Source organism: Gigantopelta aegis, chromosome 2, assembly GCF_016097555.1.
Source record: "Gigantopelta aegis isolate Gae_Host chromosome 2, Gae_host_genome, whole genome shotgun sequence".
In the NCBI taxonomy this organism is placed as follows: domain Eukaryota; kingdom Metazoa; phylum Mollusca; class Gastropoda; order Neomphalida; family Peltospiridae; genus Gigantopelta; species Gigantopelta aegis.
The window spans coordinates 11,412,308-11,438,936 of NC_054700.1; the positions used below are offsets into that span (position 1 = coordinate 11,412,308).

The 26,629-nt window shown below is 39.8% G+C and overlaps 1 protein-coding gene across 1 annotated transcript; it reads left to right on the forward strand.

Moving 5' to 3' along the window:
* Positions 1–19,149, forward strand: LOC121381158 (cyclin-dependent kinases regulatory subunit-like). Its single transcript, XM_041510335.1, has 3 exons — positions 1–168; positions 16,759–16,886; positions 18,629–19,149. Exons 1-3 carry the CDS (start codon positions 107–109, stop codon positions 18,673–18,675), a joined length of 237 nt encoding a protein of 78 aa, XP_041366269.1. The 5' UTR covers positions 1–106; the 3' UTR covers positions 18,676–19,149.
* Positions 19,150–26,629: the final 7,480 nt, after the last annotated feature.

The window sequence follows — 26,629 nt, forward strand, 5'->3', positions numbered from 1 at the left end:
TTAGCGAGCTCTCTATGTCACTTTGAATGTTGGAATGGTTGAATGTTTGGTCTTTCGTAAAGTGTTTTCTGTGTTTTAAGTTAATAACAAACTAAAAAAATAAAGAATGTCTTCTGTTAAACAGATATATTATTCTGATAAATACACAGACAATGCATATGAGTATAGGTAAGTGTTGGGTATAATGTAGATTTACAACGATTGATAAAATTAAACATGTAGAAACATGTTTTCTTTAGAATTCGAAATTAGTTTCGATGAGCATAACCAACGAATCTGTGTTCGAGGGCTGTATTACATGGACATTCAGTACCACGAGGAGGGAATAGGCGGAATAGGGCTTCTAGAATTTTTATAAAATCCACTAGCCATGGGATCGGTGATTTAAAAAATGTACTCGCCACGGTAGGACTTTCCTTTGGGGCACTGTCACACGTGTATAAATTTATTAAAGAACATTATAAATAGTAAATACTTATCATGAATAGGGTTAGCGTTAGTGACAGTGCCAAAGGTAGGTATGTGAGAATCGGGGTATAATATCCACCCGGTCCCCTCCATTATTATTTTTAGTTAGGGTTGAGGGTTAGGGTTGGGATTATGGCTGGGGTTAGGGTTAGGGTTAGGGTTAGGGGAAGGGGGGACCGGGCGGATATTTTTCCGTGGAAATGCTGTACTTTCAAGTGCATTTTCTGGGTCGTGGGCGCAAGGTTGAAAATCTACACTTATGCTGATGACGTAATTTACATTTTCAGCAGTTGCCTCGTCTTCAATTTATTTCCATAAGATTCCTAGAAGTTTCACAAATCGTCTGTTAAAAGTTTGGTATACATAACCAATAAAAAATGCCTCCGATTTACCGAAAAGCGAGTAAAGACTCTTTTCAAACTTATATAGACCTGTAGTAATAGTATGTGTTCTTTTCTACCTTTATGTGGATTTTCAAGACAATCCTACATACAGCCACTGATTTATACCAGCAGCAGGATCGGGTGTCCAAGCCGTTGATGGGCAGTTTTGTCAACAAACCTTTGATAATCAACCTCAAAATAATGATGGTTAATCTCATTGGAATTCTTCAAATTGTAATCAGAATAGTTTATTAACGAGCAAAGATGACTTTGATATGCATTTCATTGAAATTTGGGATTTAATAATGCCGATGGTTAATGATTTTGTCTGGCATGTTTTGTTCTAAAAGTGTGCATGCGACCCGAAATTAGGTCATATGACCCAAATGCTGCCACCTGATTGGTCCAGACTGCTGTTTACATTGAAATTAGCCATGTGCTCAGTGTTTATTTTCTACATATGGTTTATTTTCATCAGTTTTGATGTTCGTTTTAATATTTTTGTGGTAAGTCTCTAAAGTTTCGCCATTATTTCAATTTGGGAAAAATTGCTGGATCCTGTACTCACTTGATGCACATTTTAATTTTTATTGGAATTATTTCCTTAATGTTTTTTTTTTGCATGCATTGCTATGCTCAGTAATTCAGTAATGTTATTGTTCAAGTGAGAATAGACCCATCTGATAGAACTTTTTGATAGCTGTCTGCTGGTGCAGGTTTTGTTGAAATATTCCAAATATTAAGGAAGTTATGGGCATTTTTCAGAATTGGACTACCTCTATTTACCGGGTAATTAGGTAGGTAATTAATTATTAGTGAATTAAAATGACTGATATTGTGATAAGATGATTTTAAGAGGCAATAACCCATCTCTTAGTGGTGGGAATGGCATTTTGAAGCACATTTTTAAAGAAAATGGTCAGTGTTTCTTTGTTTTACATGTAAATCCATTGACGAAAACCACCCTAAATTAGGCGACTTCAAAATACCATAGCACCCTCAATATTTATCCTATCATCACAATTCAAAGATCATTTTAAATGTCTTTTCTAGCTCTTTCCAATGATACCAATTGCACTGCAATCAACTGAATATGAAATTTTTTTCTCACATGCCTACCAAAGGAAAGTTCTTCCCTCAATAATGTAACATCTTGAAAGCAATTGGTTTAATTGCACAAATAAAGAATTTTGGCAATAGGTTACAACACTTACCCATGAAGTACTAAATTTAAATGTCTGTTCAGTTGTATCCACAGTTTATTGTACTTTTGTGTCTTCTCTACGTGTTTTTAAACACTGAGACATATTTTTGACTATTATAGCTGTTTTTGATAACTGAAATCATACTATACTTAGATTTTATTGTTTAGATTATCAATTTCCGTACATTTGAAGTCTTTTTGGTCATTCTGGTGTTTTTAATATCACAAAATGCATTTCTCATGTTTTAAAAACGCACGTGCGTCTGAGAAGTAGCCTAATAGTTATGGAGTAGAGTTTTAATCTATTTTTAGAGGGTATTTCAAAGTCAGACTCATGTTTCACTCAATTGTAAATTTATCCAAATGTGTTACAGGTTTGTAGATTAACTAAACTTAGTGTTAATTTTCACGGATTGAAACTAGGGTCTGTCCCTTTAAACGTACGTTTTAAATAGTGTCCATTTGTTGATTTAAACTTTGTCATTTGTTTGGTAAGGTCCACTTGTTCATTTAAATATAATTATTGTGTCAATATATGTCCTAGTGACCACTTGTTGTATGGCCCTGGATGCGGCGAGAACCTATTCCAAATGAGCCATTTTTTTTATGGCTGGCATATTGGTTCAAAATCTCTTAGGATTTTGGCTCATGTGTCATTATTGTGAGTATATTGTAACACACTCAATCCCAAAACACGATTATCACGTAGCTTCTTACGATGGGGGTGTCATTACATCGATTGCAGCCTTGTATGTTTAATGTATTGAACATTATTTATTTATTTGTTAAAAACAATATTAATAACGCAGAAACAAATCATGAATATACTCATGTATGCTTAGAGGGCATCACATTTATGGCGTAGAGCTAATGAAATCTAACTTTTACGATTATGACATAGGGCTAATTAAATCTTAACTTCACCTTAGACGTTCATTTTACACCAACGTAGATTTACAGGACAGTGGTTTTTAGATTCGGGCAACTAAAAATTACTTTTTGCGATCCCGATGGCAAATGTTGAATCATAATAATAATAATAAATCTACAATGCTACGATCGTACGAAAACAAAAGAAATATCTACAAGTCAGTTCTTTCGATTTGCAAGCATTAAAGAAACTGTTTTATAACACATTTTCTTTTGTATTCTGTTTTAACTTTATGTTTGAGCTAAAAATTATGTATTTAAAATATAATTTCAACGTAACTTTGAGGTAACCGATCAGGTAATCCACAGGTTACGCAAATATAATTCACGTAACCGAACAATTGGTTACCTAAGTAAAAACCATGTGAACCGACTTCCGGTTACCTCAGATTTCGAAATATTGTCCCCCGCAAGGCATGTATACTTTATTTTTATATAAGCTGTAAAGTGTATTGGACGCTATTTCCAAGTTTGAAGATCATCGAAACGATTACTTACAAGTACAAACATTCAGTGGCGGAAATTACCGATCTCAGTCCATAGTAAAAGTGGAATAACTCTTTAAGTTGGTATCAAACTTTTTAACACAATTTCCGTTTTGGTGTGTTAATGCATTGGCAAGAGTTCCGATCGTTCCAGCATTTAGGGTTAGTTCTCCTTAGAGCTATGTCAATGCTCGAATGATCGTAACTCTTTCAAAAGGATTTACCGAGATTTGTAACAAAATGAAAATAGGTTTTAGTTGTGACATTAGTCACTTGTCAACGGGCATATTCAGTTAACATAATAATTACTTGCCCGACATGAAAATTCCACTTGGCACGGGCGTCGGGTGATGGGATTTTTGATCCCCTGGCACAGCAAGCTGAGCAAGTGTTGCCTTCAGTTTAACCTTTAGACTACTGGATTAATTTTTGATTTATGTAAAAGACATGTTGAGGGAGTACAAGTTTATAATTTTTACTCACATATATTCACTTACCTGTTTTATAAATACATAAAATAAAATTCATATTTGATTTGGTAAGTAGGCTGTTATTTTTATGGGTTTTTGTAATTTTTAAATACTGAACAAAATAAGAAACTTCCGCTAACTTTGCTCGAACATATCAATGAAAACAAACTGAGGGAATAATTGTTATATATGTGTTTAAAGAGTGTTCCATGATGCATCGTTTGGTGCAAAAATCATGGCCATGGGTTAACGGAAACTGGGAGAAATTTTGACCAAGTGTTGGTAGGGGTTAAAAATAAAAACACCCACTTAATAACTGGTATGACCACCTCTTGAATTGACCACTGCAGTGCATCGCAGATGCATAGAATTGACTAAAGTGTTGATTTCTGCCTGTGGAATATTGTTCCATTCCTGAATGAGCACTTGACGAAGTTCGTAGACGTTAGCGGGTGGGTTGGGACGACGCCTCAATCGTCTGTCCAGACTATCCCAGACATGCTCGATGGGGTTGAGATAAGGACATTTAGTGGGCCAGTCATCAATGAAATCAATGTTATTTGTCCTAAGAAAATTTACAGTGTCTCTAGCTGTATGAGAGGTGGCATTGTCATGCTGAAAAATCGAGATTTTGGCATTGTTATGGAACAGGAATGACGTGATGAGCGAAAATGTTATCGCGGTAACGTTGAGCATTTAAATTGCCGTCAATGACGACTAGTGGTGGGCGATAACCATGGGCAATGGCTGCCCAGACCATGACACAACCCCCACCCCCGAAACGATCTCGTTCAAGAACACAACAGTCAGCATAGCGTTCGTTTCTCCTACAGTAGACGCGCACCCTGTTGTAAAGAAAATAACGGTATTCCAGCATCGCCGTATCCAACGAGTGTACACGTGCCCAATTAAGACAATGGCGAACAATCAGACTTTCCGACAGGTGGCGCTCGTGCACTATACACCATTCCTTTTTTTAAATTTGTATTGTCGTAAAGCACCGATCGGTATATCCACTCTATTATTCCCGACCTAATTGTGAGCATGTATGTGACTAAAGTTTAGAACGGCTAAAAATTAAAGTAAATAATAAAAATCTACGAAATTCCGTAGTTGGTAGTCAAAAAGAAAAGAAAAAAAAGAACAAAATGTCCAGCTAAATCGTGGGTTTTCCCCAACCATGTAGGCTACTCCCTACCATTCTTACAACTTTCTATCATATATCCACCATGCCAAAACCATTAAATGTGTACATATTTGACTGATAATACTTGAGTGTTTGCAATAAAAAAACCGGTAACAGCATTTAATAAAGTTTTAATTTGTAAAACGCCACGTTCCCTACTTCGCTGTTTACTTCTGGGTTCTATTCAATGTTATTTGTTTACCATAGTTTGACACCCAGTAGCCGATGTATTTTTCGTGCTAGGGTGTCGTTAAACATTCATTCATTCATTTACTATTCAATGTTTGTTATCGTGATTTAATATGAAGATGTACGTGTTTAAAACCACAAATTATTCGTTTGCAGAGTAGAGTAAATTCAACCAAATTTGTCAACTATTATTTTTAATAAATTATTTCAATGAAAAAAACCCACAAAAAAACAATATATATATATTAAATGTAAAAAAAAAAAAAATTTTTTTTTTATATGTGTACATGTAATAAATGATGAAAAATAAATAGAAAATTTAAAATATTAAATATATAGTTGTTTTTTTCTTAATTTTTTTTTTTTCCCACATGTAAGTAGAAATATAACGATGCTTTTTCATACACATTTACATGAAATTAGAAATGATAGTGGTATTGTTTTTCAATATTTATAATTTGTTAATGTAAATAATTTAATTTGTGTGTACAAAATGACATAATCTGATAGAAAATCTGATTTCATTGAGCCTGTTTTAACATAAATCTATTTGACCTACCGGTATCTAAATTTTATACTTTTCAGTACTTATATTAAGAAAAGTCCAATGTAAATAATCTTTATCATGGTTCATACACTTATTTACCAAGAAAATTCATGACTTCATCATTTCCACTGATAATGAAATTAACAGCAATTGAAAACTGCTTATAACATTATACAATTTTTTCTCTCCAAAGGCTGCAAGAGTAATAAATTATAAATTAAAGAAACAAAATACTGCTATTTTACAAATGTGGATTTCTAAAACCAGATGCAGCAAGAAATAATTATGACTATATATATAAAAGTACACTTATGGTTTACTAATAGTTTAAAGTGAATATAGGTACAACACCAATTAACACTAATTACGTTAATTTCAAGAGATTCATTACATGCATAATAGTCTTATTCAACTTACTGTGCTAGCACAACAAATATGCTATTCAACCTGAGTCATACCTACACACTGCAGAATTCTCTCCCTTGCCGGATATGCGCAATGCTATCCTTGCACGGGCTACCTGTAACTTCATTCTCAATTCTGCAGTCCACCTGTTAACACCTGTTAAGCTTTGGCAAAAAGTTTTCTTTACTTGTAATTTTGTGTTTGTTTTTTTGGTTGAACTTGACATACGGTTGGTAGTTGGGAATTCTGTGTTGAATTTACCATGTCCGACGCGAGTTCGTTGACAGCTAGCGCACGGAAAGTTTGTGCGCGAGATGGTTGTCCATTTCTTTTACGACGTAAAGACACACACGTGTTGTGTCCGGACTGTCGGTCTTGTTCTCAAGACCGTCAGTGTGAGATCTGCGCCACGTGGTCTCCTGACCAGTGGGTTCGGTTCGGTTCGCAGACTCAGGTTTCGGGTACCAGCAAAATCTTGTCGTCTGCTTCGGCAGTAGTCGGCAAGTCGGACTTAGTGGGTAGGTCCCATAAGTCTGTAGACACTTCTAAAAGTGTCCGGAAAGGGGGGAAACACAAGGGTGTTTCTTCTTCGGTCCGTGTTACGAGTACAGTTACAGATACTTCGGGAGCGCCCCCCCCCCCCCCCCCCCCCGGGCTCCTATTGTGACCGTGGTACGTGAGCCGTCTTCGTTAGTGACGGCGCCTTCTTCTGTTTGTGTGGCTTCGTCGCGGGCGTCGCCATCGTCGTTATGGTTACCTTTACAAACAGAAGGGGGGCAGGGTGGAGTCGTCGCGGCACCGGTTTTGACGACTTCATCGGTTACCGAGCACATGCACTCCGTTGTGCATAGGTCCACTGCTTCGTCCGCAGAGCAGGTGGCCCCGACTTTGCCTTCGATTGCTGACAGTCGCTTCGGCACCTCAGCATTCTCAAGGCCCGAGGAGAGTTCTGCCAGTTTGCTTCGAACTGAGCCAGTTGTTCCGATGCCGGGATCCGTCTCTGATGGCATCCCGACCGATGTTTACCGTTGGGTGGAGGACTCATCCCGTTTGGGTCCTCCGTTTGCATATGTTTACCCCAAGGGTCCGGTGACTTCGGTAGCAACGGACATCTCCTCACAGTTTGCACCGTCTTTGGTCCCTACCTCTTCGACTTTACTCGATAGAGGACGAGGTTCGCGCAGATACCCCTCGGTTGGGGGTACTCTGTGGCCGCAAACTCCGACCGTTCCGCACTTGGCGCAGGAACGACCGTTAGGCTTTCAGGAAACGTTGTTTCGGAGTTTTGTGGAATTTTTGAACGCTTCGCCTCAGTTGGGATCATTGCTTTCGCAGACGGGACCGACGGATGCGGCTCCCATTTCCCCCCCCCCCCCCCCCCCCTGGTTTTCCGCCAAAACCAGCAGAAACTGCGTCTCGACAGCAGTTTGACGATGCAGTTAGGGATTGTCGTTCGGTTCCTATTGTTTCCGTCTCGGGAGACGCTGCCCCAGGGGCGTCTCGATTAGGGGGAGGAGTCCATATCGATCTTCGGGATCCAGTGGACAGTGACCTGGCTTCAGAGGGAGCGTCGGTTGGACCGGATTCTGTCGCTGACCCAGCTCTCTCTCACTTCGGTTCGGAAGTAGAGGAGGAGTGCGATTATCCGGCGGTTCTGGCTTTTGTCAGGGACCAGGTCCGACAGGTATGCGGGGACGCTATACCTCAGGTTGAGGCCCAGCCTACATTCAAGGGTGTCTCCTTCGGGAACCGTTCTTTGAATTTGGTCACTCCTCGTGAGGAGTCGGGTTTACCACTTGCACAGGAGGCGCACAGTTCACTTTGTGACATTGATGTGTTGATCACTGGCAGTGATCGTATCCTGGGAGTGGGTGTTGATGAGTACCCAACGGCACTGCCTACGGGGAAAATCCTAACGGGAGCGCGCATTTTTCGTGCCGACTCCTATGAGACGTTGGGGGCGGATTTTCTCGAACATCCGGCGGTCGTTCCCGCTAGTGTCCGAGCCGCTTGTTCCCCATCGCCGCATGTGTCATTGCCAATCGCGGATCTGGAATCGTTCGAACGGCTGGCTAAGTCGATGTTCCAGGTTAATAACCATTTAGGTACGTTCCTATTTGGCTTGGATAAGGCTGTCGAGAGCCTTCCCGCGATGGCGAAAGGCTGTTTGGAGGCTGCGTCAAAAGCCTCTAAGCATATCGCTCAGTTATCTGGCCGATTGTTTGCGAACAGTCTTTTGTTACGGCGTGACCATTACCTGGCGGGTTTGAGTGCGTCAAACGTTGCGAAGACGTTTTTTCGTACACGTTCGGTACGGGAAAATTTACTTTTCGGTCCCGATTTTAATATTGTCCTAGACAAGGATTTGTCGCGACCAGTCCCGAACACTCGACCCTCAACCTCTGGTAAACGTCGGTCCACGTTTTCGGGGTTCAAGCCTCCTCCTGTAAAAAAGGCTGCTTTTTTACAGTCGGCTGAGATCCCTAGGGTTCCTGACACTAGGAGGCAACCAGGTAACAACCCGTCTTCCGCTAAGCGAGGACGCAAACGTCGTACTGCGTTCCGTTCTCAGTCCACCAAAGGCGTTCCGCCTACGGGTGGTAAGCGGTTGGGGTGAGGGTACGTGAACGATCGGCAGTTGCTTTCGGAGGTACCGTTAGCAAACATACCCGTGGGGGGCAGGCTCCGCCATTTCCTTCGAAATTGGTGCAAGCTGCCTGGTCTCGACCCCTGGGTTCTGTCGGTCGTTCGACACGGTTACAAAATACCCTTTTCTTCGAGCCCCCCTCTTACTTCCACTCCGAGAATGCCGCCGTTACCGTCCGCGGATCGGCGCGTTTTTAGTGGAGAGTATGATTGCCGAGTTTCTCGACAAAGGGGCCATCCAGAGAGTCAGTCTGGACACTCCGGGATTTTATTCTCATCTTTTCTTCGCCCGGAAGAAAAATGGGGAATGGAGACCAATCCTAAATTTGAAGCCACTGAACGTCTACGTCGATGTTCCTTCCATGAAAATGGAAACGGTTCATTCGGTCCGGAACCTGCTTCAAATTGGGGAGTGGGCTGTGTCGATCGATCTGAAAGACGCATACCTCCATGTCCCGGTGCACAAGGCGTTTTGGAAGTTTCTGCGCTTCCTGTTCGACGGGAAAGCGTACGAGTTTCGTGTGCTTCCGTTCGGTTTGGCGACGAGTCCCCATGCTTTTACACGTGTGGTAAAAGCGGTGGTAGGTCATGTTCATTTGTTAGGGGTTCGAATGCATACCTATCTGGACGATTGGTTGATCCCAGCTTCGTCGCAACAGGAGTGTCAGACCAATGTCGGGTTGGTTTTGGACACGATCCTCCAATTGGGTTTTATTCCCAATTGGGTGAAATCGGAGTTAACGCCGGCTCAGATTTTCACATATCTCGGAGTGGTCTTCGATCTTGTGGTAGCGTCGGTTCGTCCCACCGATGCGCGTATCCACAATTTCCAAACGTCGGCGCGACGTTTGATGGGGGAGCAAAGTACTACGGTACGATCTCTCCACGTGGTGTTGGGCCACCTCGAATCTCTGGCCTCATTGATCGTGCGGTTCAGACGATTCAAACGACCACTCCAGTGGCATTTGTCCCCACGGTGGGACGGTCACAATTGGGACACGATAGTGCCTCTGGGCCCATGGTTCACTCATCCGATACAGGAGTGCCTGTCGGACAAGTGCATGTCCCTATCGGTTCCGTTGCACCCCCCTGCTCCGGATCTGATCCTGTTCACGGATGCGTCGCTGCACGGGTACGGGGCGCATCTGTTGGATCAACACATTTCAGGGGTATGGAATCTCTCCGAGAGGAAGCTTCATATCAACTGTTTGGAGATGGAGGCAGTGCATCGTGCCTGTCTTCATTTCCGGTGTGTTCTTCGACACCGTCGAATTCTGTAGAGATGCGACAATACGTCGGTAGTGGCATATCTCAATCGTTGGGGTGGAACCAAATCGGAGACTTTGGGTCGCAAAGCTCTTGCGATTTTGGAATTCTGCGACCAACTAGGGACCACTCTGTGGGCGAAACACATTCCTTCATCGGTGAATGTGTTAGCAGATGCCCTCAGTCGACATACCCCTGTTCAGACGGAGTGGATGTTGAACAAAGGGGTGGTCGCAGCGGTTCTTCGGGTGTGGGGCAGTCCACAGGTGGACATGTTTGCCACACGGTTGAACAACCAATTGCCGGTGTTCGTGTCCCCGGTACCGGACACATTGGCGTTGGAGTACGACGCGTTAAGTATGGATTGGACGGGACTGGATTTTTATGCCTTCCCTCCTCCTGTCTTACTCGGCAAGGTGTTGACCAAAGTGGTCCAAGAACCTTGTCACGTGACGTTGATAGCTCCTCTGTGGGTGGCGCAGCCCTGGTTTCCACAGCTCCTGTCACTGTTAGTGGCAGTCCCATTCCGATTACCAGTGTTGTCCGATCTACTCAGCCAGCGACTGAGTCAGACGGTGTGGCATCCGAAGCCGGAGGTCTTCCGGTTTCACGCGTGGAGGTTATCAGGGCTTCCTTGCGACGCAGAGGTTTTTCGACAAGAATTGCGCATCTCGTCTCTTCAGCAAAGCGCAATTCTACCGAGTCGGTTTATCAGTGTCACTGGCGTATGTGGGTTCGTTGGGCGAACGCACGGGATTTCGATCCCTTATCGCCTACTGTCAACGATTTAGCGGAGTACTTTCTGGCGTTGGTCCAAGAAAGGAAACTTAAAGTCACGACAGTGAAAAGTCACAGAGCTGCGATTTTCACTACTCTTAAACAGTGTGGATGTCGTGACTTTTCTACCAACTTGGTGTTGCATGATTTACTTAAATCATTACAATCCACGGTTGAACGACCTTCCATTATTCCGAAATGGAATGTCTTTCTGGTGTTGCATGCTCTTAAGGGTGCGCCTTATGAGCCGTTGAGGTTTGCTAGTCTTCGTGCCTTGACATGGAAGACTCTGTTTCTGGTTTCACTGGCAGCTTGTCGTCGGATCAGTGAGATACATGCTTTTTTGCATGATTTGGTTGATTACAATTCGGACGGGTCTGTCACTTTACGTACCGACCCTATCTTTGTTGCTAAAAACCAGTCTCCAGGGGAAGAGTTTCCACCTACTGTCATTCACAGTTTATCTCGTACACTGTCATCTGATAACTCGGATAGACTTCTTTGCCCGGTGAGAGCATTGAAGTATTATTTGCAGCGTACGAAAAACCGGCGGCAGGGTAAAAAGAGATTGTTTATTTCTTATACCATTAGGCCGGGTGATGTCACAAAAAATGCTTTGTCTCGATGGATAGCAGCTACCATCAAGCTAGCATATGAGATGGCGGGTGATCATGTGTTACGGAATTTCTCTGTTAAACCACATGAGATCCGAGCCATTTCTGCTTCCCTGAATTTTCATGACTCTTTAGATATTATAAAGGTCATGAATGCAGGGGTTTGGAAAGGACGGCACACTTTTGACCGTTTCTATTTCCGGGATATGGCGGTTGGTCCTGACGGTACGCGTAGGATCCAGACAGTCATTGCGGCTCAACACGTCGTGTCTGTGCGCAGGGCAACGGAAAGGGGTCGACCTCTTTTCCGTCCGACTGCCATCGATTCACGCTTCGGACATGTTTAACACTCCACCCTTTTCTGAGGGATGGGGTTTTTTGTAGTGTTGTCTACCATTTCCTCTCCCTGGGGAGATGTTTTTCCTCCCTTTCATGGGGATGAGTTTTTCTTTTGGGAAGCCCCTTTTTATTCCCAAAAGTTTTTTGACTCCTTGTTACCGTATGTCGTGGTTCGTCCTATCTCCATGTCATTACTTCAAAGGAGCTTTTTGGGTACGGGTAAGTCCTCTATTTTCTTACCTCCTCCCATTAATGTTGAATTCACGTGCTCTAACGGTGTCATTGCACGTCCGTTATAGCATATTTGTTGTGCTAGCACAGTAAGTTGAATAAGACTATTAGAAAATTTGTTTCTAATTTTCATTATTATTCATACTTACCTAGTGCTAGCACAACAAACTATACCTCCCACCCACCCCTATGAGGCTTTCCCTCGGTGGGTGGACTTTGAACCGAGAATGAAGTTACAGGTAGCCCGTGCAAGGATAGCATTGCGCATATCCGGCAAGGGAGAGAATTCTGCAGTGTGTAGGTATGACTCAGGTTGAATAGCATATTTGTTGTGCTAGCACTAGGTAAGTATGAATAATAATGAAAATTAGAAACAAATTTTCTAATAATAAGACAAAGAATAAAAAGATACCCCTCGCCCTCTCAAAAAAAATAAAATAATAATAATATTTTTTGAACAAATATTAAAATTTCCAGTTTCAGGATATTTATGTAAATAAATTCTAGATTATAATTTGGAAAGTATTTTGTTATGGTTAGTTTGTTTTTGGGTCAGTAGCAAAAACAAAACAGTTTGTTCTGTTATGCCTCAAGTATTTAATCAAATCTCACATTGCAAAACAAGCTCCTCAGTCTCTCAATAATGAAAAGAAATTAATAATTTTTTTTAAATCTCAGCACATTTTAAATTTGGTGTTAAACATCTGTTTCAGAAAAACAACCTGCATAATTTTGACCCATGGCTTTGACACTTGGCATAAATACTGACTCACCAAGCATGGGCATACATAGGGGGGTTCGATGGGTTCGACCGAACACACACACACACACACACACACACACCCAAAATCGCTTTTTTTATAATTTAATATCTGACATTATTATATTTACTCAACATAGAAATATATGCCCAATATCTCTGCAATCTATTTTGGAACCCCCCCTTTTCAAAACTCAACATAGAAATATACCCAATATCTATCTATGCAATCTATTTTGGAACCCCCCTTTTCAAAATCCTATGTACACCCATGCCAAGAAGGTAAACCCATGGCCACCACACGGGCTACTCCTACCAATTACTTTAATTTCAGCATTTTCACTTTCATTAGAGTTATTTGTTTACACCACCATCACAGCATCCTTTGGTAGTGTTTTTGTCAGTAATTTCAGATATGCTTAGTATAAAAAGAAAATGCATCCTACATACATATTACAGCTTACAAAAGAGATACCCAACTAATAGGCCCCCTATAGATAGATTAACAAAGGAATAATCAAATGTAGAGTTTAACAAATTAAGAAAAGAAAATTTTATTCTGCCTTGTAACAAAAATATTTCTGGGAACATGACTAAAAAATATTAGGTAGGGCCAGTCTAAACTAAAAAAAACTAAAAAAAACAACTACATCTGTACTCTTTTTATCTGGGGGAAAATAATCGGGGTAAGCCTTTTTTTTTTTTTAGGTAGGCACGGTTTCAAGAAACAATTGTTTTTACACCTCAGTGGGCACTCCACATCTCACTATTCTGTTTATATTGTATGTATGCTATTTGCATGTCTCAAACTATTATTTTCTTCTTCAAATTGTGTGGAAGAGGTGAGGGCCGATAGGGCCATGGTCTCCTCTTTTTTCCTGTTACTGTTCTCAAAAGTCTGGAGATGTCATAGGCTCTATGTTAACATCTGATATTTAAACTTATTCTGGGTGACCATGCCTCCGAACCCCCACCAACAGGTTCGGGCCCTCAAATACATGTATACACACTCTCTCTGTGTCTCTGTCTCTGTCTGTCTGTCTCTCTCTTTCTCTCTCTTTCACACACACCACAACCTTTTAATAAACAGCACACTATAAGTACCCCCACCCCATCCCCACTTTCAAATACACTCCGCTGGCCCTGTACATAAAAGAACAAAAAACGTGTAGTTTCTAAAACATTTTTTCTTTTAGTCTGTGAAATTATTGATTAAAAATAAATTAATTAAATTCATCGACAACAAACATGATCAATGCCGGGGGGGGGGGGGGGGGGGTTAGGACGAACTCGCCTAAACCCTCCCCCTCACCAAAAAGCAGTGAACAAAACACACAAATAAACAAATGTCCACATAGCATACATAAAAGAAAAGGAAGAAAATATAATATTTTAACTAGATTTTATTCAAATAATATATTAATAATTAATTTTGTTTTAAATCCACACACCGAGAATGGATAGGTTTTTGGCAATGACCTACAAATGCCTCGGTTTTTCAGCGATTCACTGGGGTTGTTTTTTTGTTTTGTTTTTTTTGTTCTTTTTGTCATATACTAGATCCATTATGCAGTCCAGACATTCTTTGTGCAATGCATCATTGTCTGAAAATATATGACCACTTTTCCTGTTCGTACAGAGGTGGACAAGTAATTTTATACGACCAGTAGCTTCAAATCACACTACTGAACAGCTGTTTTAAGCGAGACTCTTGGATGTATAGTGACGACGCGACCTCTAAGGGGAAGATAATTTCTGGGTGTTCGCCATTTAGACGATGACGTTGCGCTAAAACGCATCCGACGTAAGGACATCATGCATGTTAACCGTTCTCCCGCAGATGATTACAAACAGTTTGCCCACTGATTCGGTTATTATGAAGCCCAGGTGTGTTAGCAGCAGTAGCAGTGGCAGTCTGGAATCGATTGCGATAATGCGTATTCATGATACAGCGGACGTCCACGACGTGGCAAGTCGTTGGTGCTGCCTGTCGTTCGAAATCTTATGCGAAGATTTTGTATCGCTCGACTAGAACTCCCAACATGCCTTGCAACGTCTTCTGTCGACATGCCAGCATCAAGCATGCCAATCGCCCGTTCGCGTAAATTATTGGGTATTCTTGGCATACTAAAAATGCTACAATGTGAAAAAAACATTAATTTTTTTTTTTAATTTTGAAGCGTTTTCGTTCACTTGACACAAGCTTTAGCTGGTTAATAACTGGAACTGAGCTTGTTATTCTATTTACTACCCCAGCTATTTGGGGTTTTTTAAGCCTTTATTTTCAGTATAGCCTACATCAGCTACATGACCATGTATATAGAAACGACATAAACTACTTTATTGTTCTGGGTATTGCTTTAAGTTATGTTTAAAAAAAAGTCTATAATGAATTGCATTAAACTACCATTTTAACACTGAAACCAGAAAGAAATAAACACTTTAAACTATGTGACATCATTGTGTGTGCTTTGCCAAATCGTGATGTCATATTTAGTACCAACATGGTCAGCTCTCCTCAAAACAAACTTGCCCCAGGGGTTGGTCAATTTGCCCCAAACAGTTTTGTTAACTTGCCAATGTGGTTGGTCAACTTGCTCCCAAATCCCATTTCTATGTTCAGTTAGAACTGACATGTCTGCACAAAACAATTATTGTCAATTTTAGGCTCACTTGATTTGGGATTAATGGTGCTTACTGGAACAACTAAAGGAGAAAAATGTATCACTTGTTTACAACCGTCTCACTCACATAAACTATCAATAGATGCACAAAAGACAGGCTTGACAGTGAACTCTTCATTATAATTTACCTTTTTAAATGCCAATATACCTTCATTTGACCAATTATATTTATGTCAGTCTTGGAGGGGGAAATAAAATGTTCGATCAAACTGAACCAAATAATCATTGATTATTAATATCTTATTGGTAATCCAGTATTATCACCCCAGTATTAGAACAGTTTCAATAAGACCCACAAATGGTAATTATAGCGGTGTTTCATGGTAACATTAACAAATAAAACGACACACCGAAGTTCCAGGTAGTGGATGTCCATTTTTAATAAATCGTAACAATCATAAACATTGAAATGAGTTGACTAACCACTGGGGCCAGTTGACCAAACACTAGGGCAAGTTGGTAACATTTTGGGGGCGAGTTGACCAGCATTCCTAACCTTGAGCCCTGTACTGACGACACTGTTTACAGGTCGGTATGTTTTAATTTTTCATAATTCTGGACAAAATATTAAGTTTAAAAGATGAAACAAAATAATTTTGTCAAATATATCAGATTAAAAAAATTACAGTGGGATATGTTTTGTTTATTGTGTATGTAGCCAAAACTATCGTGCGAAAAGTGACCGTCGTCAACCTTAGAGAATGGGAGTCTTTTGACACAGATTTCGCAGAACTTGGTACTTGGGCTATGGTATGTGCCCTCCTGTCTGAGCAAATATGCATATAAAATATTTCTTGCTGCACATGTGAAAATATGGTGGGTTTCCTCTGAACTAAAGTTAACAACTACAATAATTTATTCAGAAAGATTTTGTGCTTTCACTATTCAGTAATAATATAAAAAATGGCTCCTAAATTTGTTATTTGGGCCTAAAAAAAATAGTTCTAAGTAGGCACCATCTGGTTACTAGACAGAAAACGGCTGTTTCATTTTTAATGATTTTTTTTGCATTTTAAAGATCCAAAATTTTATACATATGCTGCATAATTTTTTTGCTTTTTTTTAAAACAGATTTTTTCAATGAAGTGACAACAAAATGTATCCAAGATAAAGCAAAAGCAAATTGAAAGACATTGTTGGTTATCTAATAATATTTGTTATTTATTTATTGCAGACATGTTATGCTCCCGAAAGATTTAACAAAATTGGTACCAAGGACCCACCTTATGTCGGAAGCAGAGTGGCGCAGCCTTGGAGTTCAACAAAGCCACGGTTGGGTGCACTACATGAAACATGAACCTGGTGAGTTAATTGATGGGGTGGGGGGTGTTGAACCAATCAAGATATGGATAGTACGTCTGTAAATTTTATTTTTTAGGATACTTTGCACCAATTGCAGACATTATTGAAGTAAGCATAGTGCAGGCTAATGAAAATTGTGAGGTCAATCATTTTCATTCGCGCATTGCTCCCCAGTGCTTTAGATTGTACCAAAGTCAAGGCAATAAACGTTGTTCCCAACATAATCACACTCAAATTAAATACAAACATAATGACTTAAAAAATATTTTAATGCCAAACCAGTGAAACAGCTGATGAAGAGTTATTTTTTGCTGGTAGTAATTAAAATTTAACTTGGTATGCATTTCTGAATATCCACAACTCTTCATCAGCTGTTAATGTCATTACAGCACTAAAAAGACCTCGCTGCATTCAGAACAAACAACTAAATTTTTTTAAGATGTTATCGACTAACAAAGACCTTTTTAACTATTGTAATTACATATCAAATGTATTTTTCTACATAAAATATTAGTGGCTGGATAATAAACGTGTTTCTGATTGTTCAAATATTTGTACTAGGTTAAATTTTATTTTATTTCCTAAAAAGAAAATTAAAAAAAATTCGTACTTCAGAAATTATTAGAAGATAATATCCAGTTTGGGCTTCTTTCAAATATTAAGACAACCAGAAACACATTGGATATACAGACACTGATATTCTAAACAAGAAAATACATTTAATATGCAATTTCAGTGCTCAAAATGCAGTGTTAGTACATGCACCGGTGCATGCTGATTTTTGTGTGTGCATGTAACTTTTAAAACTGGGTGCACGCAGTGCATGCTAATATTTTTCAAGTACTGTGTATTGCGTATACTAGTATCCTGTTGTCTACCAGATTCACTCAAGTTGTTGAATTTTGCGTATGCATTTCGTAATCTGTTCGCCACATGAAAACGATAACTTTTATCTTATGGGCGCATCCATTTTGTATCCCATAATCCTACTTACAACAATGGTGCCCTTTCGGTCATTTCCGTGAAATATATTTGCAAAAGTTGCCGGCAATATCTCGGTTATATCTGTGAACGGTATTAGGGAAGATGGTCGAGACCGACTTTGGGGTATCCACGCGCATAACACAGTTGTTGTCGTCACTGACAAATTGAACTCCGCCAGATCTGTGATCAATACAAAGTACCATAACTGCCTTGAACATTTTCGACCTCAGATATGGGCACTTGATCAGATGATTGCGAACGTGCAGGTGCGTTATTCGCGTAGTTGACTCGAAGTCGGCCAGTGATTATTTCAATCGCAACTTCTCGTCGAATTCCGTAGGCTAATTTAAATGATAATCAACACTGTAATCAAGGTAATTAAAACAGTATTTTCCTCATTGTTAACAGGATTTACCTTATTTTAATGGTGCATGTAACTTTTTTTTCAGCATGCACCTGGTGCATGTAGATTTTTTTTTTTTTTCATTTCTAGCCCTGATGTTTAATCGTAGAAATATTGTATTAGTCTGAAACATCTTACAATGCAGCAAACTCACGAATGTCCCTTTAATGGATTAGATTGTACTTATTGCTGTAGTTGTAATTCACATTATATATGTCACATGGATTTGGATCTAATACTTGAATTTGTATATAGTTGTAATTCACACAAAAAAATAAATTTATATGCACACACTGCTATCATTTGAATTGTAATTTTTATCACTATTAATGTTTTTTTCTCTCTGAATTTTTAGAGCCACATATTCTTCTGTTTCGACGGAAACTTCCAAACAATTCATGACCCTGTGACAAGCCGTTGAAGAGAAATATATCATCACATGATAAAGCATCCTACTGTATGTGAAATTTCTGTGATACTGACTGGGCAGAAGGACCTTACTTGTGGATTACTGTGTAATTCACACAATTACATGGACTTGCTGATTGCAATTATGGGACAAATCCGTGCTCAGGAAAATAAAATTGTGTTGCCGACTTCCACATGAAAGAAAACTGTTTTAAGCATCATTCATTATGTAAGCAGTGGCACCAAGAAGAAAAACATTGTTACTCGAGCTTTACAAACTCAATTTTTGTGATTATTACACACACCATTAATATTTCATCTTTCTTTCTCTCATTTCTTTATTTTTTCTTTCATCATTCATTAAAAACAATTCTGGTGTATGATAATATGAATAAATTTTGTATGTGTTATTTATGATGGATTCACGTTTTCATGGATTCATAGTAATAAAATGGACAGAGTAACTTGCATAATTTTTTTTTTAATCTGTTATATTCTTTAGATCACACCTTTGTTAACATGTACTAGTTAGCAGCATTTATAGTATAGTGAGAAATTTTGTTTCATTGAAGATGGGGGGGGGGGTTGGAGCTTTTTCTTCATTTATTGCAGCCTAGTACATTGTGACCAATTTGGTCGCATGTGACCAGTTTTCATTTGGCAACTAAAACATTTCATACTGTGTGTGTGTGTATATATATATATATATATATATATATATATATATATATATATATATATATACTGAACAAAATAAAAAAACTTCCGCTAACTTTAACCAGGGGAATAATTGTTATATATGCGTTTAAAGAGTGTTCCATGATGCATCGTTTGGTGCAAAAATCATGGCCATGGGTTAACAGAAACTGGGAGAAATTTTGACCAATGGTGGTAGGGGTTAAAAATAAAAACACCCACTTAATAACTGGTATGACCACCTCTTGAATTGACCACTGCTGTATATCGCAGGCGCATAGAATTGACTAAAGTGTTGATTTCTGCCTGTGGAATATTGTTCCATTCCTGAATGAGCGCTTGACGAAGTTCGTTGACGTTAGCGGGTGGGTTGGGACGACGCCTCAATCGTCTGTCCAGACTATCCCAGGCATGCTCGATGGGGTTGAGATCAGGACTTTTAGCGGGCCAGTCATCAATGAAATCAATGTTATTTGTCCTAAGACGTAAGGACGTCGTGCATGTAAACCGTTCTCCCGCAGACGATTACGAATAGTTTGCTCACTGATTCGGTTATTGTGAAGTCCAGGTGTATTAGCAGCAGTAGCAGTAGCAGTGGCAGTTTGGAATCGATTGCGCAAATGCGTGTTCATGATATAGCGGTTTTGACCACGTTGTAACACGCGGACGTCCACGAGGTGGTAAGTCGTTGGTGCTTACTGTCGTTCGAAATCTTACGCGAAGATTTCGTATCGCTCGACTAGAACTCCCAACATGCCTTGCAACGTCTTCTGTCGACATGCCAGTATCAAGCATGCCAATCGCCCGTTCGCGTAAATTATTGGGTATTCTTGGCATACTAAAAATGCTACAATGTAAAAAAAACGTTACTTTTTTTTACAAATTTTGATGCGTTTTCGTTCACTTGACAACAATGTCAGTAAGACAAGTAAAAAAAAGTGACCGAATACTACACGGGACATGTCGAACCATGCATGCATGTGCAAATTGAATTTCACCTTGTCGACGATTAACTGCAAAAATAATCGATAAAAGTCATGAATCCTGATAATACAGCTCACGGCTAATACTACCTGTATAATTTCATTACACAATGAATTATTTAACACAACAAATACTATGTATAAATCGGAAGTTTCTTTTTTTGTTCAGTATATATATAAAAATAGAAGTAGGTGCCATCTGGCTCCTAGATGGAAAAGTTGATGTAGAAGGCTGTATTGTTTAAGTCAGAACTGCAGTGTTAAAAGGACTGCCAACTCCCTTGATTATAGTATAAACCAGTTGGAATTCCCACATTTGAATCGTGTACTGATGTGTGATGAAGCAGTGGCTTTCCATTTTGAAGACCCCCAAATTAAGTGGTTATTATTGTAATGCAAAGAATATTTTGTGGAATCTACCGATTATGAAAACGGGGATTAATTTAAGATGTAAGGACATTGTGTAAATATTAGGTTTGAATCGCACAAAATTAACACGACGGGGGGGGGGGGGGGGGGGGGGGGGGGTCAGCATCTGACACCTAATGGTTGATATTTTTCTTATGATTGAGTGTAGTTAAACATTTATTCATAAAAATATTAATTTTTGTTTGGTTTTGGTTTCCCCCGACTATATTGGGGTTTCTCTTGTCCGAGACCACTGTTACCTACATAAATGTACTTTTAGATTTACTAGTGTACAATCTAAATGTACCTACCTTCTGAAATGGCAGACATAAATAAAACGATTTGTTAGTTGTAAACATAAATGGAAGCACAGTCCATTTAATTTAATTTAAAAAAAATTTAAATAGTGACCAAAGTACAAGTATAATACTATTTGAATTTCAACTAGCAGTAAATATAACATCGGTCATCGTTAATTGACCCGAAGATTGGCAGAAGTTTAAATAAATGTAATGCAAGAGGATAAATGCACGCGGTCACTTGCCGGACTGGTGTGTGCGTCTAAAGTTGACGCCACACTATACAGAGAAAGCTGATAGCATATAAGAGGATAACAAACGAGGTACCATTTATAAAAATTTATGTCCTGTGTGAAAATTATTCCACGAGGGACATTAATTAATTTATTTGATAACTGGTACCGAGTTTGTTATTCTATTAATTACCCCAGCTATTTGTGTTGGGTTTTTTTTTTTTTTTTTAAACCCTTTATTTTCGATATAGCCTACATCGGCTACACGTCCATGTATATAGAACGACGTAAATTACTTTACTGTTCTGGGTATTGCTTTAACTGTATTTTATTCACGGTTCACAGATAATTTTCAAAACCCAAAGTTCTATGTATTCTTGGCATATATATATATATATATATATATATTATAAAAAAAAATCTATAATGAATTGCATTAAACTACCATTTTATTACAAGTTTTAACACTGAAACCAGAAAGACTTAACTACGTAACGTCATTGTGTGTGCTTTGCCAAATCGTGATGACGTCATATTTAGTACCGACATGGTGATTGGTCTGTTGGCGTCAAATCGTCCGTCGTGTACGTTAAACCAATGAGTGCCTGCTGGGATAATAAAGTAGTTTTAGCAACCATCGAAGATCCATTCGGCTGTTCTCTTATCACGTGGCGTCGCATAATGCTAGTATCAGATTACCAACTGCCACGACAGAGTTGGTCAACTATTTGCTGTCACGATTTATACGACAGCGCTCTTAAAACTCGATTTTTGTCGTCTAATGCTAGGCTGACTATAAACTGCCAACACAAAGTTGGCCAAGTCTTTGGTTGCGTTGTAATGTCTTCAACTCCCTAGTTAGACGGGTGCACTCAGATTAACAACTAATGGATTATATGATGAGAATATGAGTTGTAAGAGCGCTCAGAGTAGCAACTGAACCGTCGTAGAAGTTGTGAGATCAGAAAGTTGGCCAACTTTCTGTTGGCAGTTAATAGTCTGAACCTAGCATTACCCATTAGTTAATCTGAGCACACTCGTAAGACGGGAGTTGGGGAACATAAACGCAATCGTCGAATTTGCCAACTTCGTCGGGAAAGTTGAATCCGAGTCGAGCATTAGGCAAACACGAAATTAATGTTTTGACAGAATACGATGAAACTGGCGTAGGAAGCGGGGGAGCAGCGATGTGGGGTTTTTTTTTACATGTATTTATATATATGTGTGTGTGTGCCGCCCCCCCCCCCCCCCCCCCTCCACTTTTTGGCACCTTCCTACGCCCGTGATTATCATGTTGGTATTATCGACCGCTCCTCCCCCTTCTGAATAAGCATTTTTTACGGGTTGTATTGGGGAATTGAGTTGTCCGTCCGTAAACGTAGCCTATTACTTATCTGATATCAGTTTGGGGTGAAGGGAGGGGGATGTAGACCAGTAACCAGAGGCACGGTCGGTCTTGGATTGATCCCAGTCTATTTTCTCGTTTCAGCCTGTGCATTGACTGGTCATCGTATGTAATATCCTGTCTGTGGTATAATGGAAAATGTAGCGGGCTTTATCTCAATGACTGTCAGATTTACTAAATATTTTACATCCAGTAGTCGATGATTCATAAATCCATGTGCTCGAGTAGATTCGTTAAACAAAACAAACTTTTTCTTATCAATTTATATAGGATCATCGAGCCTTAGGTGCAAGTACAACTTGGGTTGGCATACCACAACTAGGTCATCGTGACCTGCTTTTTACGCCTTACTGCACAATAAAGAAAATCCTAGAGCGGGCAGTTTCTTCCTCAAATGCAAATGCAACTTTGAAGGGTGGCGGTGTATTGCGTACTATAATAGGTTATTTTTGACCGGCGTATCGTGTACCTCACCGGTACACATTTAATGAGGTCGGTCTAGGATCGATCCCTGTCGGTGGGCCCATTGGGCCATTTCTCGTTCCATTAAGTGCTTTACAACTGGTACATCAAACACCGTGGTATGTCTTATCCTTCTGTGGGATGATGCATATAAAATATCCATTGCTACTAATGGGAAATTGTAGCGGGTTCCCTTTCTACGACTCAGAATTACCAATGTCATTATTGATATTGATATGTGGGATAAGGCTAGAGAAAACTATGCTTTGGCTATCGTCGACAACCAAATGGTTACAAGCTAATGTCTAAAATACACACGTTTTCCTAAATCTGATGCCACAGAACTTTAGTTTAATTATTCTCGAGTCCAGTCATGACATTAAACTTACATGTTAACCAGTATCAATGCTACACGAAGAAACCCGAAGCTCCTATGCAAAACGAACATGCGCTGTAGTTTCTTGTGGTGACGTATAGGGGCATCGGGTCTAATGTAGGCCTACTCGTTCATAAAAATGGAAAGGAGCGTAGTATTTTATTTATTATCCATATGGTTCAACATAATCGAGTTAATAATAATCATACGAAGCACACGTGTAATAACAAGTGTAATGACGTAATTTTGGAAAGCGACGTCCGAACATGATGTTGCTTCTCCAGTCCTAGCCCGAATACTCTGACTGTAAGAGAGCTAGACGGACATTTGGACATAAATACGCTCTCATTACAGTCAGAGACCAAGCTATGCATTTTTTTGGTAATTCCCGACAACCAAAAAGTTGGCAAAGATTTCCGCTCTAATACCACAACAATCCTGTTTGACGTCAAATACCTTTACATCGATAATTTTCGAGTTAACTGATTAAAAAAAAATCCACATATTAATCACTAATACACATAGTACAGAAAGAAATCCGACAGCACCCACATTCAGCTACGCTTCGTGACACTCCGTCGCAAGAATTACAAAGCTCGGTGACCTATTTCGTGACGTAGTTCACGTGATCGCCCACTGGGCGATTCCGCCTAGTAGACGGAATGGCTGAGTGGGCGATCATGTGACGCAACGTCACGATATAGGTCGGCGAACTTGGAATTCTGCTGGAGTTTGCCGAAGCTTAGTTGAATGTGGGTGCTGTCGGGTTTCTTTCTGTAGTGTGTGTATTAGTGATTAATATGTGGATTTTTTAAAATCAATTAACTCGAAAATGATCGATGTAAAAGTATTTCACGTCAAACATAGGATTATTGTGATATTAGATGATCATGATGATAACTAGTTTAACGTGCCCATATACCACTAGGGTTTCGATATTAGAGCGGAAATCTTTGCCAACTTTTTGGCTCAGACTGTGCATTTGAAATATGACGTCATTTCGTCGTCTCTAGTTGTGGCTGAAGCATTTTGAGTTGGGTCTTGATATTCACAAAGAAAACAGCAATAATAATATGGATAATTAAGAAATTATTACACTCGCGTGTGAGTCGTACTGATTTTACGAAACTCGTGTCAGGATTCATGTATTACCCTCGCTCTCGCTCGGGCAATACAAAAATCCCGACACTGTTTCGTAAAAACATATACGACACACAAGCTCATATAATAATCTGTATTTATTACCTACCTATAATTATTATTGCTTAGAACTCATCAAAAAGTGTGTGTGTGTGGGGGGGGGGGGGGGTATACATTCAGAGCAGCTGCTGTTCGAGTGTCGGCATAAGCGCCGCCTACAATCGAGGTTAGTGACCCAGATTTGAATTTCACAAATAGTTTATTCAACAGCGGTTTTAAAACTACTTCGTATTACTGAGAGTAAAATCAGCCAGCCGTTTTTCGCTAACGTTTGCAAACTATTTTGACTGGTTTCCGAAGTGGTCATTCTTTTTAACACGAAGCGAAGAAATCAGCCTGCCGGTCGTTTTTCTGCTCTGTCTAGCTGAACTCAGCACTGCTTTCAATAAGAAATTTACGTCACCATTGTGTTGACCCCATTCTGGCCTCAGACCACAATTAATTTCGCTATATGTTTCTATATAGCCTTAGTGGCTATAACATTTTTATTAATATCAGCAGGCCCGTGAAGTTTTGTATGTAGCTTTGCCTGCATGGGGGACACATACCCTGAAAAAGACAACCCCTGTTGTCCAGCTCTTTCTCCCAGCATATTGGTTTAAACAGACACACCCTCTAAACCAAGCCGGAGTACACCCATTTTACACAAAAAGCACTACTTTTGCATGGGCCGGAATTACCACAAACAAGTCTTCAATGTCAACAAACCGGCCTCGGTGGCGTCGTGGCAGGCCATCGGTCTACAGGCTGGTAGGTACTGGGTTCGGATCCCAGTCGAGGCATGGGATTTTTAATCCAGATACCGACTCCAAACCCTGAGTGAGTGCTCCGCAAGGCTCAATGGGTAGGTGTAAACCACTTGCACCGACCAGTGATCCATAACTGGTTCAACAAAGGCCATGGTTTGTGCTATCCTGCCTGTGGGAAGCGCAAATAAAAGATCCCTTGCTGCCAATCGGAAGAGTAGCCCATGTAGTGGCGAAAGCGGGGTTCCTCTCAAAATCTGTGTGTGATCCTTAACCATATGTCTGACGCCATATAACCGTAAATAAAATGTGTTGAGTGCGTCGTTAAATAAAACACTTCTTTCTTTCAATGTCAACAAGTTACACATGTTTACAAACTACATGCTATCCCCTGTCACTTCATTCAAACAGTTGCCACTTCATAGCTGTCTGCCATGAAATAATCACAGTCAAACAGCAGACTACTTGCGCGGTCAAATTTCCGGATTTTCGACAACCAAATGGGAAGATAACTGTAATCTGAGGCCTATCATCCTGTGGGTCAATCGCGTTAACGTTTACATCCCAGCTTTGTGACGTACGATTTTGTTATTAAACTCCGTTATATCTCACTGGTGTTTAATAAATCGAGAATACTACATGAGCGGCCGTTAGATACCGTTTATCTTACGAGTTGTTTAACAACGTAATCAACGAGCGAAAGCGAGTTTGGTACGTTTTTAAACAACGAGTTGTAAGATAAATGGTATTTAACGGACATGAATATAGTATTCTATTTCTTACATATCTTCAGAAAAGTTTAATTTGAATGCCTTTTCCAACTAAAACCTACGTACGGCCCTGGCGTTTAAAGTTAACTTATGCTTCACAGACAAATCAATTTCAGGTTAACTTGTACGTCACATCTAGTGATCGATTTCTACCGCGTTTTTCCATTGGCTGGTATGACATTGGTGACCTCTGGTCATCACCTAGGTGCAGGCAGTCGCATGTCTGTAAAATGTTATCGCACGTATATGTGTTAACAAGTATGTGTTATAAAAAATAACGAATTATGTTCTCACCAACGGGTGTGTAAAACAAACTGTTTTCAAGGTATTGTTATGACCCAGGCAATAAAACTAGCGTGGGAAAAATAAA

Coding starts and splice junctions, on each gene's coding strand:
- LOC121381158 (XM_041510335.1), top strand. CDS start 107: ATGTCTTCTGTTAAACAGATATATTATTCTGATAAATACACAGACAAT. Junction 169..16,758: donor GACAATGCATATGAGTATAG/GTAAGTGTTGGG, acceptor TATTTATTGCAG/ACATGTTATGCTCCCGAAAG. Junction 16,887..18,628: donor CTACATGAAACATGAACCTG/GTGAGTTAATTG, acceptor CTGAATTTTTAG/AGCCACATATTCTTCTGTTT.